This window comes from Triticum urartu, chromosome 4A, assembly GCF_056163025.1.
Source record: "Triticum urartu cultivar PI428250 chromosome 4A, HENAU_Tu73, whole genome shotgun sequence".
In the NCBI taxonomy this organism is placed as follows: domain Eukaryota; kingdom Viridiplantae; phylum Streptophyta; class Magnoliopsida; order Poales; family Poaceae; genus Triticum; species Triticum urartu.
The window spans coordinates 307,820,176-307,837,374 of NC_141876.1; the positions used below are offsets into that span (position 1 = coordinate 307,820,176).

Sequence of the window (17,199 nt, forward strand, 5' to 3'; positions counted from 1 at the left end):
TTCTACCTAGCTCCGCCACTGCACATGTACCATGTACATAACAAGTCACGTTACAACTCAACATGATCATGCACCAAGGTCACCTCGTTGAGATGTGGTGCAGGAGATAACAGGCCTTCCCATTTCATCGACCCGGATTTGTGGGGAATCGCCGAACAATTTGCCCACACGCAGTAACAGTCTGCAAGCGATCAGAAAGGGCATTCTCAAGCCATTTATGATCACAATTTCCACACGTGATGAAGATGAGAATATTCTCAAGATCTAAATAAGGATGGATAGTCTAGCTTGGAGCTGTGTCAGGAAAATATGTATGTTGGTACTTCCTTTTGCTGTAAACGATACTCAAATTCCAGACCGTCAAATTTTACAACTGACACAACCATCGTCATCAACTCTATGCACAAAAATCATCCCATTTCTACACTTGCACCACCACAGCACATCCAGCCTGGTCTAGCAAGAAACCATAGCTTCACTATACTGTCTGTTGAAGGGTTGGCCATGCAGCCTCCTCGTCGTTGTTGTAGCCATTAACAAGAAAATAAACGCAGTTCTTCTGCCAGCCTTGGTTATAAGGATTCCTGAAGCGTCCATCAGGCCCACGAAGATAAGTGTAGCGCGACTGGTTTGCGGCCTCATTAGTTGTGAGATTCCTCGCTATCTGCATCAAACATGGCATGTAATGGGTAAGCACATGTTATGTAAAGCCTGACGGTGTTCCGTCTTGGGTCTTTCTAGCATATTGGGGACAAATGGGAGAATCAATATGGGACTGCTGAGTGATAAGCAGAGATTCTCTTGTGTCATGAACTATATAGCAAGGTTGGAAGTGTTGCAGGCATAAAATACAAGTCTATGCACTTATGCTTCTTTGCTATTCCCGTTGTAGAAAATGTCAGGCCATAATAATAGAACAATGCATGCAAACCTAATGTGTGGAACAAGTCGGCGTGATAAACCAATATTGCAGCAAAGTCCTACGCAATTAGTCAACAAGGCAGCTTACCATTACTGCTTGTGCCACCATCAAAATAAGAGCTCCAGTTAATAAGAAAATATCCATGAACATGAACAATACAGCACCAGGATGTTTTGTCACCATGAAGTGAGTCCACGACTCAGAAGATGAGAGTATAATGGGCTCCGTCCAAAGTCCTGTCGTCAGATGTCCATGAACTGTTACTACACTATTAAAAGAAATGAACGTATATTCACTATGTCTCCTTACTGTGGAATCCAACGGCAGCACCGAGAAGGGTTGTAGCTATCCCCATACAAAGAAACACCAAAAAGTCCCACTTATTTCTCTATAAACAAAACATATGTTAGTTATACGGAGATCCATAAGATCTGATGCAAAATACAGTTGAACATAAGGCATGCGTATTCTTTATTTTTAAGTTCAAAAGGAAGCACTTTAAATATCAACTGCAGTCAGATTTGAAAATGAATTCCATAGTCCCCAGCTATAGCAAAGTATATATAACATAATAAAATGTTCTCTCAATAATTTCCAGAGTCTACGAATAAGAACAAGCAGCACGATGCACCAATGCACAAAATTACTGCCCCCTATTTAGTCAATGGGACATTCCAAGAATATTTCCTGCTACAGCTGGAACAGCACGTCAGGGATTAATGCCCCTTTTGCTAAAGAGTACGGTACATTTGGCTCCATAACTTAAAATGAAGCATTTCATGAAACAATTGGATAATGGAAAAGCGCTAGCTAAGAGTAAAGTACATTATGGTTAACTTGAATAATTTGCAACTACCACTGGTACAGCCCGATGTGAAGTTTTCTATTCTAATAGAAGATAAGAGTAAAGTTGAAAACTTTAACTAGATTCAAACTCGACATATCCACATCTTATACCTTCCCAACACAATTTGATATCCAGGGGCAGTGATGGTCAAACTGTTCAACACACTGCTTACAAATTGGACAATGTTTGGAGCGCACAGGGCGAACTATCTGGTAAGTACAATTACTAAAAAATTAGTCTGGTAACAATAAGATGCAGTAGCATCAATGACATAAGAAAAACAATGGAGAACCTTATGTAGCTACGTTCGCATGATATATTTTAAAAATAAAATGTCGTGTCAATATGAATATCCAAGAGAAAATAGTAAAAATGAAAAGTAAAGTGAAAATGGAAGTAAACTACAACATTATAATACCTTGCAAGTAGGGCATAGCTGAGACCAATTGCCTGTAAAAGTAGAGGAACTAAGATCAATCCCCATGAGTAGTTCCTGCAAGTATAACACAGCTCAGTAATGATGCTGAAGATATTGAAGAAAAGTCCCTAAGAATATGACGTAAGTGCTGAGTACAAAATATTCAGTACAGATGCTCACGTTACCAGAGAGAAATACAACTGAAAATAATCTACTTCTCAGATGGCATCTAGTGGTTGCTGCCCACAGCAGCCCTGCCAACCCATCGGTATGCCAAAATATTGGCGACCGATTCGACCACCAGCATCTCGCCCAGGAATCGGCTATCAAATGAACTGGAAAGAGACAATGGGCCTTGGCAAGCCAAAATTTTGGAGCCCAGCCAAACGGATACCAATACAGCGGTCAACGCCAAAAAATTGGCTGGGCAGCTCAGGGTAGCGATCCAAACAGACCCCTAGTGTCACGACCCAAGCTCCAGAGAGCGTAGTCGTGAGGAGGCTGTTGTGCCGTAGCGTGGAGAGGTGGGCAAGAGGGTTGGTGGAGGTGAACCTCTGTTTTCTGGTTTTCCTCAGCACTTAAGGTGTACACGGCTGTCCAGTATATGGACAACAGGTACTTGATTCCCAAGTTGGATCAGACCCTTTCCTAGCAAAACTTCTCCCATGTCAAGTTTGATCTACCCCGACCTCTCCTGACATTATCAGCACGTGTAACCATCCACAATGCACTGACACTTCGGGAGGCCTATTGTATATGCCCAAACCATCTCAGTTGATGTTGGACAAGCTTCTCTTCAATTGGTGCTACCTCAACTCTATCGCGTATATCATCTATCCGAACCGATCCTTGTGTGGCCACATGCGCATCTCTGCTACACTAACTGTTGGACATGTCGCCTTTTAATTAGCAGCACCATACAACATTGCAGGTCGAATCGCCGTCTTGTATGTTAAGAGTTATATTTTGTCCACCCATAGTGTATTTTCCCCATTTTATAGGGGTTTCCTTGTATAGGGGTTTCCTGCATATTTACCACCTCTACATGTATATATACATATTGACCGTTGGCCCTCGGGAAATACAAGTTGCGTATATCCTAACATGGTATTAAAGTCCTAGTGTTTTTTTTTTTGCAAGCACAACTCGTGCTGAGATTCAATTTTGCGCCGTCCATCGCTGCTCCTCTTCTTCGCACCACCGCGTTACTGCTCCTCTTCCCCAATTGCGCCACCGTGCTACTGCTCCCTGTCCTTATCAACCCCTGCTGACGCCGCTCCATTGCAAACGACAGCCTGTCCAGCAGCCGCCTCTCAGATCGACTTACGCGAAGCCCACCTCCAGGCCGCCGGCTGAGTTAGAGAAGCCAGCCACAGTTGCCGCTTGTTGTGCAAGCTAGCTACGTTCGCTCATGGGATCAGCCGCCGCCCGTACAAGCTAGCTGCATCTGCTAGTGGGATTCACACCTTTGCCCCTTTGGATCCAGCCCTACAGGTCAACGCCCCAGCAGCTTTGGCTTCCATCCTGCCTCGCCCCGTCGATCCAGCCCTACTATTTACAGGGAGGTCACATGTTCTCCCAGACAGCCGCTACATGTCCATGCTGCGCTGCCTCCCGTGACTACGCATGCCCGCATTCGCGATCCGCGACGGTCGCCGATCTCCGAGCGTCGACCTCCCGTACAGGTCGACCTCGTGTTCCGTCGGCGTCCTGCCGCTGCATCATTCCATTGGGATTACATCTAGCCGGCGCCCTCCTATGTGATTCACATCTATTCGAGCCGGCTTGCTTCAGTAATATACTTTGACATTTCGCGGTATCTTATCGTAGGTCTTCTCCAAGTCAATGAACACCATATGCAGGTCCACATTTTGCTCCCTGTATCTCTCCGTAAGTTGTCGTACCAAGAAAATGGCTTACATAGTCAACCTCTTAGGCATGAACCCAAACTGGTTTTAGGTCAAGCTTGTCAATCTTCTTAAGTGGTGCTCAATGACTCACCCATAGCTTCATTAGCTTAATTCCATGGTAATTAGCACAACTGTGAACATCCCCTCGTTCTTGAAGATTGGTACTAATATTCTCCACCTCCATTCTTCAGGCATCTTGTTTGACCAAAAATTGAGGTTGAAAAGCTTAGTTAGCCATACTATCGCAATGTCTCCAAATCCTCTCCACACCTCAATGGGGATACAATCAGGGCACATCGCCTTGCCTCCCTTCATTCTTTTTAAAGCCTCCCTGACCTCATACTCTTGGATCTGTCGAACAAAACTTCTCTTGGTATCATCAATGGAGTTGTCCAGCTCAATGGTAGAGCTCTCATTCCCTCCACCGAACAACTTGCCGAAGTATTCTCGCCATCTATACTTAATCTCCTCCTCCTTCACCACAAGTCGATATGCTCCATCCTTGATGCATTTGACTTGGTTGACATCCTTCATCTTCCTCTCTCGGATCTTGGCCATCTTACAGATGTCCCTTTCGCCTTCTTTCGTGTTTAAACGCTGGTAGAGGTCCTCATACGCCTTACCCTCGTTTCACTCACAGCTCGCTTTGCAGTCTTCTCTGCCACCTTCTACTCTCTATTTTGTCTAGTACTCCTATCCAGGTGTAGGCATATGAAACAGCCTTTCTTCTCCTCAATAGCCTTGTCAACATCATCGTGTCACCACCAGATATCTTTAGCTTTGCTTCTACTTCCACTGGTCACCCCATACTCCTCTGCAGACACATCCCGAACGCAAGTCGCCATCTTCATCCACATTGTTTGCATCACCTCCTTCCTCCCAAGAGCCCTCCTTAATAACCCTCTTGTTGAAAGCCTGAGTTGCCTCCCCCTTAAGCTACCACCACTTCGTTCTAGCGACTTTCACGCGTTGATCCCATTGGACACGAATCTGAAAACGGAAGTCAGCCACCACAAGTTTGTGTTGTGGGACAACACTCTCTCCAGGTATCACCTTACAATCAAGGCAAGCAAGCTTGTCTTCCCTTCTCAAGAGGACAAAATCAATTTGGCTAGAGTGTTGGCCACTACTAAAAATTGGATTCTCTCTTCCTAAATAGTACTATAGTACTATGTACCAACTGCGATATCAGAAGCTCTGTTTGAGGATGGAGTTTGACGTCCGCTGGCACGTCTCCTTCGCGGCGGACCTTGCGTCCGCACACACCGTCCACTTCACCGACGGCGAGATCCTCCTTCGCCGGGGAGCGCTCCGGATCGTCCTGATCGACGACAAGGGGGTGACGGTGGACGCACGTTACTTGCGCGAGGGGGAATCCATCGACATTGGCCAGGTCATCTCCTTCCCCTGCCACTTTGCTAGGGTCCGAGACCGTATTCCGACGAGCGACACGGGTGCGGGTACACGGGAACATGCGGCGCGTGGTGGCGTGCGCGGTGCACCGAGCCGCGTCCTGGACGGGCGGTGACGGGGCCCTGGGATTCTAGGGCCACATCCAGGCGCGAGTGGGGCGGCCGCCATTGATGCTCGACACGTGGACGGAGATCCACGCGGCCATGGGATGCTTCAGGATGCCGTGGGTACAAAAGCCGCTCCCACTCCGATCCGTGACCTAGACGCCGCTCTATCTCACTTCTGGGAGACTCCGAGAAACCCTAGATCGAGATTCCCCTCCTCCTTCCTCTGGTGGGAGGGGAAGATTGGAGGCGACCACAGATCCTACGCAGCGGTGGTTTCTTCCAAGCCAAGCAAGCCGAGCGAGATGGAGAACCGCGGCGACCATGCCTTCCTCGGAAATCGTCGGGAGGGCTTTGGATCTGGGCGGATGGGGCGTGGAGCTGGTCGATTTGACCGAGGCGGTCGGGGCCGCTTCTCGTGGTCCAGGGAGGTCGACGGCGACGACTTCTCCACCAACAAGAAGACGGCGTCAGCATCGGACGACACCGAGCGGTGGGATGAGGCTGCGGAGAGAGCCAAGAGGGCCAGATCTGGGGGGGGGGGGTGGAGAAGAACCCTAACCCTCCTGGTCTCAACGCTGCAGAAATCCACAAGAAGAAGCAGATCTACGACTCCATCGCCCGAGCTGAGCCTTCTTCTCAGGTGCCCCCACCCAAAGCTTATGATCCCTGTTTAATCTGCAAATCTACTAGCCATACTCCTGCTAGTTGTCCGCAAGCCTTTTGTGAGAGATGCAGTAAGATGGGACATCTAGCATCGGTTTGTGTTGCTTTCCTGCCATGGGAGTGTGGCACCGATGTGTGCTTTTCAGGCCAAGGGCCAGGGGTTTTTCTATATTCCAGACTCATGTACTGCTAAGCAACTAAAAGAGAGAGCTACTAGTGTAGTTATCACAGTGATCGAGGGAGAGGCTAGTGTGAAGGATCTTGAGGATGCTTTCTCTGATTATATCAGGACCAAATGGCATTGTACTGCTCGCTCTATTGGTCCCAATACTTATGTCATGCGCTTCCCTAATCAGAGAGATGTTAAAAAAGCCTGTTATAATGATAAAATGACGCTGAAATCTTGTGGAGTGGTGGTGAAAATTGTTCCCTGGTCGGCTAATGTTGGGGCTAAGGGTGTGATGGAAATAGCTTGGGTCAAGGTAGCAAACGTTCCATTGGAGAGGAGGAATGAGAGAAATTTGGCTTATGTTGCATCTCTGGTAGGTGTACCACTTGAAATCGACATGGCCACCCTACATAAGCCAGAATTTGTACGGGTACGGCTTGGATGTCGCAATGTGGATGAACTACCTGGAGTTGCAGAAGCAGTCTTGGGCACACATTTCTTTGACTTCTTTTACGAAGTTGACAAGGTTTTGGTGAGAGACCCAGAAAGAGAACTTGAGAGTGCCCAGGTTGGCAATATAAAAGGGAACTCATCATATGATAAACAGTTTCCTCGGACATGCCCCAAGTCCAATGAGAAAGAAAGAGGGACTGGGCCCAGAAAATATATGGACGCTGGGAAAAATGCTCCGATTGAATCTGTGGAAGATGAGCAAGATGAATCTGAGGAAACTGATGATAATACTCTCTTGATTGAAACTATTGCTGATGAGGCATGTGAAAGAGAGGACCTGTTTAAATCCATCACAATTCCTGCTGCAAAGATTTTTGAGCAGCATATGGATGAGATACAGGTAGTTAAGAATCTTTCTGGTAATGACTTGATTTCAAAAGATATATCTGCTTTGCATATATCTCATTTGGATCAACAAAAAAATGAACAGGTCGAGGAGCTTGAGGGAGAGGAGTTTGAGAAGGAAGGGGGGAAAACTTACTATATGGTACAGTTCCCCACATCTTCTGATGATATGGGGGAAGTGATCCCTACTCCTCTTATTCCAGAAGCTGGTCTAAGACTCAGTGTGAGGACTATGCAGAATATGGAGGCCAAGGTGCAGGATAAAGCTACTGCTATCTCCAAAAAGAGAAATCTGGAAGGTAATGAGCCGACCCATAACTCTTTTGAAGTTTTGTCTAATCATGAGATGATGCTTAGAGCAACTAAAATGGGAGTTTTGATCCCTGATAATAATTTTTCTAGTATTGATATCTTAAGAGAGTTGGATAGAATAAGAAGCGAGGGAGAAAAAACAGATACTATATCTGAAAAAGGTGTAGAAGGAAAAATGCTATACATCACTAATGGCAAAGGAGATATAACTCCTGTCAGTGATGATTGGGCAGAAGAAGTGGATGAATTAGAAGAGGAATTCACTCTGGTCAGGTCTAGGAAAAAGAGAAGTCCAAAAGCCCATGTGGTTATTTCCAGGCCAGTGACCAGGAGTCAAAACCCTGATAGGGGTGGAAAAAGAAGACTTGGTAGCCCTGTCCATCATTCTAGGGCCACCAGGGGAGGGGGGAGAAAGAAAACTGGTGTTAAATGATAGGTCTCTTTTGGAATTGTAGGGGGGCAGGGAAGAAAGGAAAAGACCTTTATATGGCAGGTAGATGTGTGGTGACACGATCTGGCAATATTGCCAGGCTTTGGAGGGATCCTGTTGGGGATCAATTACCATTTTGTGAACAATTCCCCAGATTGTTCTCTATATGCAATTATCCTGAATGTACTGTCAATACCTGCCTATCGGCTGATCCTCTGTCCTTCTTTCGAAGAAGGCTAAATCATGAAATGGAGGAGCAGTGGCATCAGATAGTAGATACAGTCAGTAAGATTTGTATTTCTAGTGAGGGTGACAAAATCAAGTGGGGGCTGGGGCCTAAAACCTACTTCACCACTCGCTCAGTTTATGCTTTCCTAGAGAGACACACCGTGGGATGTAACTATAATTGGATTTGGAGAGCGAGTATACCTTTGAAGATCCAAATCTTTATGTGGCAATTATCACAAAATGCAATCTTAACCAGAGATGTGATGAAGCACAGGGGGTGGAAAAAAAAATCCTAAATGTTCCTTTTGTGCTGCAAAAGAAACATCCCAGCATCTCTTTTTTACCTGCCCAGTGGCCAGGGTAACTTGGAGAGTGTTGGCTTGTATGTTTGGGACTGATTTATGTCCAAATAACCTATGGCAAGCGTATGCGTGGTGCCACTCGTTTTTCCCAGAAGGGGAAGTGTTCCACACAGTGGGCATTGCTGCCGTATGCTGGGCGATTTGGACGTGTCGCAACAGATTTACTTTTGAGTTTATACCTCTCAGAAACCCATTTGAATGCACTTTCTCTGCTTGTGCTCTTCTTTGTTACTGGGCAGGGCTGATGAAACAGCAAAAAGATGCGGAGGACCTGAGGACTGGAGCGAACATGCTGAAGAGCAACGCCTCAAGACTGATGCAGATCTGTGCCGTGGCGCACCAGGAAGATAGGGCTTACTGAAGGTCAACCAGGCCAGAGCAAAAGAAGAAGAATGCAGGAAGAGATGCTGTTCTTGCTGGTTATGTGTTGGTTGGGTGCTTAGGCCTTTTGTGCCTGGCTAGTTTAAACTAAACTGTCCGTTGGTTTCGTTTGATGTGGTGATGTAATGGTGTCGTCGGGTTTTCGCCCCACAGTAGGTAATCTCGATGGCGAGTGCTTACAGTGGGTTTCCCGGCGATGCCTGAACTCGCTTTCCCCTTTCCCGCCTCTTCTCTGGACATTTGATGTATTTCCGTTATGTCGCAGTAATGGAAAGGGGTAATGCCCGGTTCAAAAAAAAAACTATGTACCAACTGCAATAATAAGTTTGAACTCTAAAGTCTGAACTCTTACTTTACACAGAATCACTATGACAAGATTCTTTAAATATTGAGGTGGGCCATTTTCTTAAAGTGCTTGCGTACAAAAATTAAAGTTTGAACACCACTAGTACTCTAGTAGAACATTCTACCTTCGGATCAACCCCCTCGGTATTGGTTTTGATGTAGCCTGGAGTGTTTCTGTCCAAAGACCAAAACAGCAAAACTGACATTAAGCAGTAAGCAGACAGAGTACTTTAGAAGAAAACAAACTTAACATCTACAAATCAGCTACTGAAAATTAAAAAAGGGGTAATTCTGGACTATTAACGTTTGAAAGAAGTGTTCAATGTTTTCCTCATCATCTTTCTAAATATTTTACATAAGTACAGCAATCGCCAAGCATCATTAGTGGTAAAAAGATTCCAAACAGTGCATCCAAATGATCCAGTTAAGTAAACTTCATATGACGTAGGCTACCTGCTAACTCTGTAGAACACCACTTGTGACGCCAAGGCAAGAGAAATAGCAGCCCATGACCAAAGACCAACAGCAGCAGTGATTCTAGAAAAATCAGATGCTGGAAAGGTTTCATAATCAGGTCAGATCATGAACGACGCTTTACAAGTCTTAAGCTTGAACATCAATAACAAAAACCTCACAAACAATACTCACCAAAAACAATTGATTTCAGGAAAAGGATCATGAGGATAACAAGATAAGAAAACAGGATAGGTGTGTATCCAACCTTGCCCAGCCTCCCTGAGCAGTACTTGTCTCCAAAGCTTACTTTTGTAGCATTAGACTAAAAGCGGAGAAATGAAACTTCCATTAGTGGAGCTCAGAAGATTAGTACATAGTGCACACAGTAATTAGTCTTAAGTCATTTTGTCGGAAAACATCTCCAAGAGGAAGGGGAGAAAGAAGTAGGGAAAACAGGAAATATGAACAAATGTGAGTGCACCAATCCAAATACAAGTTTATATCGATGTTTGACTGCAAATATTTACCACAGCCCATGCCTATCTAGCTGCAGTAGTCTATCAGCAGAGTGAACATTAGCATTTAGTTAATTTTTGGGGTCAAACAATGTTATCTCTTATAAGTCAAGTAACAATTCCAGGAGAAAACTTACAAGTATATTGGAAAGATGCCGTTGACCTTTGTCTGCTGCAAGTTGCAAAGGAGTAAACCCACCTCTATCCCTCAATGTTAGTTCCTGCTTGGTGCCTGCATGTACAAGAAGGGTGCAAACTTCTAAACTTCCTCTTATAACAGCCCAGTGTAAGGGAGTGCAACCTGCATGACACCATAAAAGGAGCTTAGTAAAAATGTGGATTGTAGGTAGGATCTCTACCTCAATAAAATTACCAGCAACTCCTGATATATAGTTCGTCTATTACCATAACACATGCAACTTCACATGGTTTAAAATCTAACCAATGATTCATCCCCTTACTATGTACTCCCACCATCCCAAAATAAGTATCGCTGATTTAGTACAACTTTGTACTCAGGTTGTACTAAATCAGCGACACTTATTTTGGGACGGAGGGAGTACCTCCTAATTTTGGCATTAAAAATTGTCCTGCCATTTTGTTGACAACAACCCCAGATGAAATCCACAAACAACAACCCTAGCAAACCCTAATAATACTGTGAGTTTGTCCCAAACAGAGCCCTCTCACCCATGAGCACCCGCCAGTGTGCCTCTTCCCTTCCTCTATTCAGCTACTACTGCTCATTGTCAAAGCTCACCTGCTGGCTCCTGGACTGGTCAGAAATGATAGGACAGTGGATATGTGGTCTCGCACCAGAGTTGGGCTAGGCAATCCACATATACACTTCAACACCCCCTCTCATGTGTGACCCGGGAAGTCAACACGTGAACAGACTCAGAGGTATGGCTCAAGAGGCCTATACGTGGACACAGATGGGGCAACAGCAATTTTTAGATAAATTGCAAATGCCAGAACTTGAACTGAAGACCTTCGGCCATGATACCATGTTATGGATGCAATTTATGTGTGTCTGTGTCTGTGGGTGGGGGGGGGGGGGGGGGGTACATCAACGTTTACGAGTCGAGGAGTCGTTCGAAGGTTGAGACTCATAGACTAATCGTGACTAGTCTAGACTACAACTGGACTAGTCGACATGGTACTGTAGTTCACAACTTGCAGTAATCTAGTATTAATATGTAATATATACTATAAAAGTGCATTTGAGCGTCAATTTGTCCTGCAGATTAGGCCAATAAGCATATTTCTATGTTGGATCCTTGCCCTCGTTGGCTTCTTGCAGGATCCTTCGATGGATCATATTGCTCATTGGCCTGATCTGCAGCTTCTGAATACACTACTTGAGATATTTCCAGCGTAGACATTGCAGTTCAGACCTAAAGATCTTGAAACTGAAGCAAACAAAACGAAATAAGGAAGAGGGCAGGGGGTAAAAATCGAATCAAAGAAGGCAAGAAGAGAAGGGAGAAATTACTTTGCTAGAATGCTTGCTTGCTTGCTGCAACCTGAGGGACGAGCGGATCCAGTAGCCAGAAGACAGCACAGGGAGGGAGACCGTAGGGGGGCAGATCCAGGGAGAGCAGAAGCAATGGAGGGAAAGGGACAGAGCAGAGGAGCGCAGGAGAAAGGGCCAGAGCAGAGGAGCACAGGGGAGAGGACCAGAGCAGAGGAGCACAGGGGAAAGGGCCAGAGCATAGGAGCGCAGATCCATGGAGAGCAGAAGCAATGGTGGGAAAGGGGCAGGGTGGCTGGCTCCCAATCCCTAAAAAAATTTAAAAAAAAATTGAGTCGAACGACTCAAGGTGCACGACTAGTCCAGACTAGTCTAGGACTACTTCGACTCCTCGACTCGGCGAACTAGTCTACACGAGATTTCTAGTCGACACCCAGAATGCGACTCATAGACTAGTCTAGTCTCGACTCGCAATCACTGCGGTACATACATACATATAAGACTTGGGGCACAAGGAAAGGAAACATAGCCTAATAGGACTCCAAGACCTATACTAATACTCCTTAAATGCAAAGCGTATGCAATAGCGTTGCATTTGAAGAAGTGTAATACTAAAAAAAATGGTAATCCAAATTCGCGTTTTGAGAGTATCGTCATAGCATGAAGAGTCTTCAAAACCTGTCGAGTCAAGCCGAAGGGGATAACGAAGACGATGGAGCGTCAATAGAAGATACAAGAGAAGACGGGTTGTCAAAAGAAGATGGCACATCAAGAGAATGAAGCATTGCGCAGAAAATCGTAGCCCAAGAAAACCGGCGGCGAAAGAAGCTTGGCGGCAAGCGAATGGGCGTAGATCAACAATGCAAAGAGAGGCCACGAAAATCAAAGGACAATGACCAGAAAAAGTCTGACGGACAAAGGCATGGTGGACTGGCATGACATCAGAAACACGAAAGAGCAACGAACTTGGTGGACGCAGCGGAAAATGTAGAAAACTAAAAGGCACATACTAGACTATGACGGCAAGGACCAAAACCAATTAGGAAAGATGCCGACGAGGAACAGCAAAGAAAAGCACACAACACCCATGAACGGTGGATGTGCGAGAAGGGATCCAACGTCGTCAAGAGTCAGCGGGCAGCGAGGGAGATGCATACCCGACGAGAACATCATATCTATATTTTTTAGATGAGATCAAGACAGCAGCAGAACGGTACAGTAGACCATGGAACAGCGGGTGACAGGAGCACCACGTAGCAGCAGGTACACCCATGCTACTAGCAGGGACACCCGGCGAACATCATCGGACAGCAGCAATCAAACAGACAGACCGGCACGGCAGCAAAGAACGGCTAGGCAGGCACATGTCACGGGCGCATGTTACGGGCGTCACCAGCTTCACAGACAGAGCAGCTGAGCGGCAGGTGCCCACACGGCAAGCGCCCATGCAACTTGCGTGGATCACGCGAGCGGAGCAGTCAACGCGGCTGTCACGGGCCGGGCGGATCACGGGGGGGGGGGGGGGGGGGGGATATCGTGGAGCAGCGGCGGCCAACCAGATGGGAACGATGGCGGAAGACGAGATCAACCCAGAGGAACAGATCAATCAAGAGGGAAACAAAAAAAATATTGGATCATAAGGACGAGTTGCGGTGTCCAGAGACCTAAACCTAGGCTCTAATATCATATTAAGCTTCATGCACTAGCCAACGCAACCAAAAGTCCCAACTGATGGAAAGGGCTAGGCAATCCACATATACACTTCAACAATCCATGTGAGGTGAAGCCAAAGGAGCCATCCAAATGTGATCTCACGAAGGGCGACAAGGCTGTGTACTCATGGCGCCGGCTACAAAGCAATCTGAATGGACTAGTAAGACAAATAGATAAGGGAGAGCAAAGGAAGAGAATGGAAGTCTGGTATAAAGTGTGAAACAGAAAATAATCGGATATAGGGAGCAGACAGAATGCATCAGAACACAAGCCAAGTAGGAGCTTCCAGTGACATGTGCTTTCCTATCAAAAGGCTCACCTCCACCTTGTAAGATCTGTCTTTATTAAAACCTGCTAGCTCTGTAACATGTGCCCTATCTCCGATTTCTTTATCACATGGCTCCTCATACATGCTCATACCACCCTGGGTAGACATCTATTGTCAATATTCTATGGTAACCTAATTAGAGAAAAGAGTACATTTCCAACCATCCATAATTTTCAAAGGAAAATAACTGATCCCCCCACCCCCCACCCCCATATTTTGTGATTTCATTAGCTAAAAACTTAAAAAGGCACACACACAAAATATGCCTTAAGATAGTGTGATGAGCAGAGAACCTGGCAAGTACAGTTTACTCTTAGTACAGGACAGCTCAACATTCAAAAAATCAGCAATTATTCCTAGCGTAAGATTTGTGTATGCGGGGAAAAAAGTGGGGGCACGAAGAGTAACTAAACAGCACAGAAAAGATAAACACTGCCAAGTGAAGGGTACCATTTTTGTCCTGCCTTACTTGATTAGCATCCATAAACAGTAGTAACCTGATTGTATCTGCATTTCCCTTGTACGCAGCCCTGAATATGACAATCTGTTAGAGAAGATGCAGTTTTACAATGCACAAAAAAGCCAAATATCAAGATATGGATCAAGGATCCATCCTATTTGTGTCTTAGAGACAGAAGTCGAGTAGATGATAAATTAACTGATTCTTCAGGATGATAAATGAACCTAGTTACTGGTAACTGATATTGGTAACATCAAATAGTAAGCCTTCTTAACAATATCCCTACCCAGCACCTAACCAGGCAGCTATCAGTTACCAATATCCGGAACATTGAATATCTATTACCTACTAATAAAGCACGGAGTGCTTCTGTCCATTCACCGTCGTGCCATTTTACAAAAAACCCTCTCTGTTCTCTGTAAATTAACCCACAACACATGTTTAAGTCACAGCCGAACCGTCTTTTTGCATTTTCTCACAAAACCCCCTGACGTCCAGGCAACAACCCACCGTCCATATTTAAGTCGGACGAATCGTTTTTTTTTTGTTTTAACAGAAAACCACTGACACTTCGGTTAATTAATCCGCAGCTTATCTTAAAACAAAATTATCCATATCTTTTAAACCGTAACTCCAATTTTAACATGTTATATATGAAATCTGATTAGAAAAATGTGTAGAATATAAATATGATATTATTTTTAGCTGTTAAATGATTCTAAAATATTATTTTTGGCGCAAACTTAATCTATAGTGCACGGTCCGTTTTTCTTTCGTACCGGCGGCGATCCGAGAGAGAGAGAGAGAGACGGCTTAGGACTGACCACATCCAAACGCGTTTTCATTGTGTGAGCACTGAGGCCACCGCCGGCAACACAAATGTGATGCCATGTGAAAATAAAGGGCGTGGACCTATTAGGGTCTTGAGTCATGGTTATTGGGTAGAGCGTGTGTTATTTTCTCTCCCGTTGCAACGCACGGGTTGCTCAGACCTCAATGCAACAAACCATTTTGCAGTAGCATTGTATCAGGTATTCATGGTGGCTATGTTACTTGGTATAAGGTAGGCAACAAATCTTGAAGTATCAAACAAATCATACAATATACACTTACGTTGTTGGTGGCAATGTTATGTGAAGCCAGGCAAACATGCATTTAAAAGGTAAGAAGTATTCTTCATATTCATGTACCAGTGCAAAGAGCTCCTCCCGTCATTGTCCAAAGCTTCAAAGTCCGCACCATACTTTGAGATGATGTGATGCAAGAATGTTGTTTGGCCATACTGAGCTGCAACATGGACTGCCTAACATAATGTTCCAAAGGAAGAATTGTAAAACACAAGATCTACTCACGCTACCAAAATTCAGACCTACAGTGCATGGACTTAGGATGACTAGCACCAAACTTATGAAAAAAAATTGATTTCCCAAGAAGCTGATGTGAAACTAAGCCGAAAGCTGCATGCTGCTAACAAAAGTACCCTATCAAGCCTCGGAAAATTTCCCAAGAAGTTTTTACTCTTTTTATAAGTACGCTGGTCGATTATCCAGTAGCAAAATTCTGTTTTCATAGCAAATTCCCATAGTAACTCTACGAGCAATAATGTTAGCTCAGGTCAACGAGTAACATATTTATCCAAATTACAGTGACATAATGAATTCACTAATGGCTGATCCCATCATATAACCAATGTAATATAATTACTTGCTAAACAGAGATAAGCTAACGATATATGTTATTATCTGCTTAAAAGTTCAAACACTACGAATTATACAGCTGAACTGTCTGATCAAACAATAACCAGCATGCGTTCTGCAACTTTCTATGGGCAAACACATCTTTCAAAAACCAACCTACAGCTTTTTGCACAGAGCTATCGGTTTTAAGCTCCTGACCAATCAGGCACTAAATCATACTCTATTTAGTGTCTGAATTACGAATGATCGGAAGGGAGCCGCGCATTTCTCAAAAACAAAATATCAGACACTAAATCCAACAACACTGCAAAATATCGAAAAAAGAGAATACAAATTCAGAACAAAAAAAAAACGATTGCATACCCGGTAGCCGTTCACATCGGCTGCCTCTAGCCTCGCGCCGTTCTCCAGCAGCACATCGGCCGTGGCCGTGGCCCCGCGCACCGCCGCCCAGTGCAGCGCTGTCTGCTGCGAATTGTCTTCTGCGTTCACGCCCCCTCCATGCTGCAAAAGAACAATCAACCACACGCGCACCCACGAATCCATCAGCAAGGAAGGTGGTCCAAAGCAGCGCCCGATTCGAGGCCGGCGAGTAGTATAAGTCGAACCTCGATGATGTAGAGCGCCACGTGGGGGTAGTTATTGAGCGCGGCCCACTGGAGAGCGTGATAGCCGTTGCCGTCGGGCGCGGCGAGCGACGAGCCGCCGCCGTCAAGCTCCACGAACCGCCGCAGTCGCTCCAGATCCCCGTACGCCGCAGCCGAGTAGACGTTCACCACGGGGTCCGGCTGCTTCTCCCCCTCCGCCGCCTTCCTGGCGCCGCCGTCGGTCACCACAACCTCGATCTCCGCGACGCGGGATGACGACGACATGGCGCGGGCGGAGGAGCTGAGGGGAAAGCCGGCTCACGACCTCAAGTCTTAGAGCATCTCCACTCGTTTGCCCCCAGCGCACCCGGCGAATGCAATGCGTTTTTGCATTTGCCCCACACGTCAAAAAAAACGTGTCTTTTTCAGTGTCAAAAAAACGCCACAAGTTCGGCGATCACATCATAAGTCGGCAATCATCATGCCACAGTTCAGCGATCAAACATGCCCAAAAGTTTCATGATCAAAAGGAAGGAAGCAAGACACGGAGCGTATCAATAGACGGGCTCCTCTGACATGGGACTGGTTGTGGTCGGCGTGGACG

At 45.6% G+C, this 17,199-nt stretch overlaps 1 protein-coding gene across 4 annotated transcripts; it reads right to left on the reverse strand.

Moving 5' to 3' along the window:
* Positions 1-297: 297 nt before the first annotated feature.
* Positions 298-16,979, reverse strand: LOC125530868 (Ankyrin repeat family protein with DHHC zinc finger domain-containing protein). Of its 4 annotated transcripts, XM_087518287.1 has the most exons (14): positions 16,617-16,978; positions 16,372-16,512; positions 15,502-15,614; positions 14,302-14,381; positions 10,474-10,637; positions 10,087-10,143; positions 9,819-9,918; positions 9,491-9,539; positions 9,201-9,252; positions 2,188-2,262; positions 1,880-1,978; positions 1,232-1,310; positions 1,010-1,158; positions 298-664 (listed from the first exon to the last, which is right to left on the reverse strand). In XM_087518287.1, the coding sequence occupies exons 1-14, from the start codon at positions 16,878-16,880 to the stop codon at positions 479-481; spliced, it is 1,608 nt and encodes a 535-aa protein (XP_087374413.1). In that variant the 5' UTR covers positions 16,881-16,978; the 3' UTR covers positions 298-478. The 4 variants fall into 4 exon arrangements, with proteins under 4 accessions (XP_087374413.1, XP_087374415.1, XP_087374412.1 ...); XM_087518289.1 differs by lacking the exon at positions 1,880-1,978 and having other exon boundaries at positions 16,617-16,979; XM_087518286.1 differs by lacking the exon at positions 9,201-9,252 and having other exon boundaries at positions 10,014-10,143; positions 16,617-16,977.
* Positions 16,980-17,199: the final 220 nt, after the last annotated feature.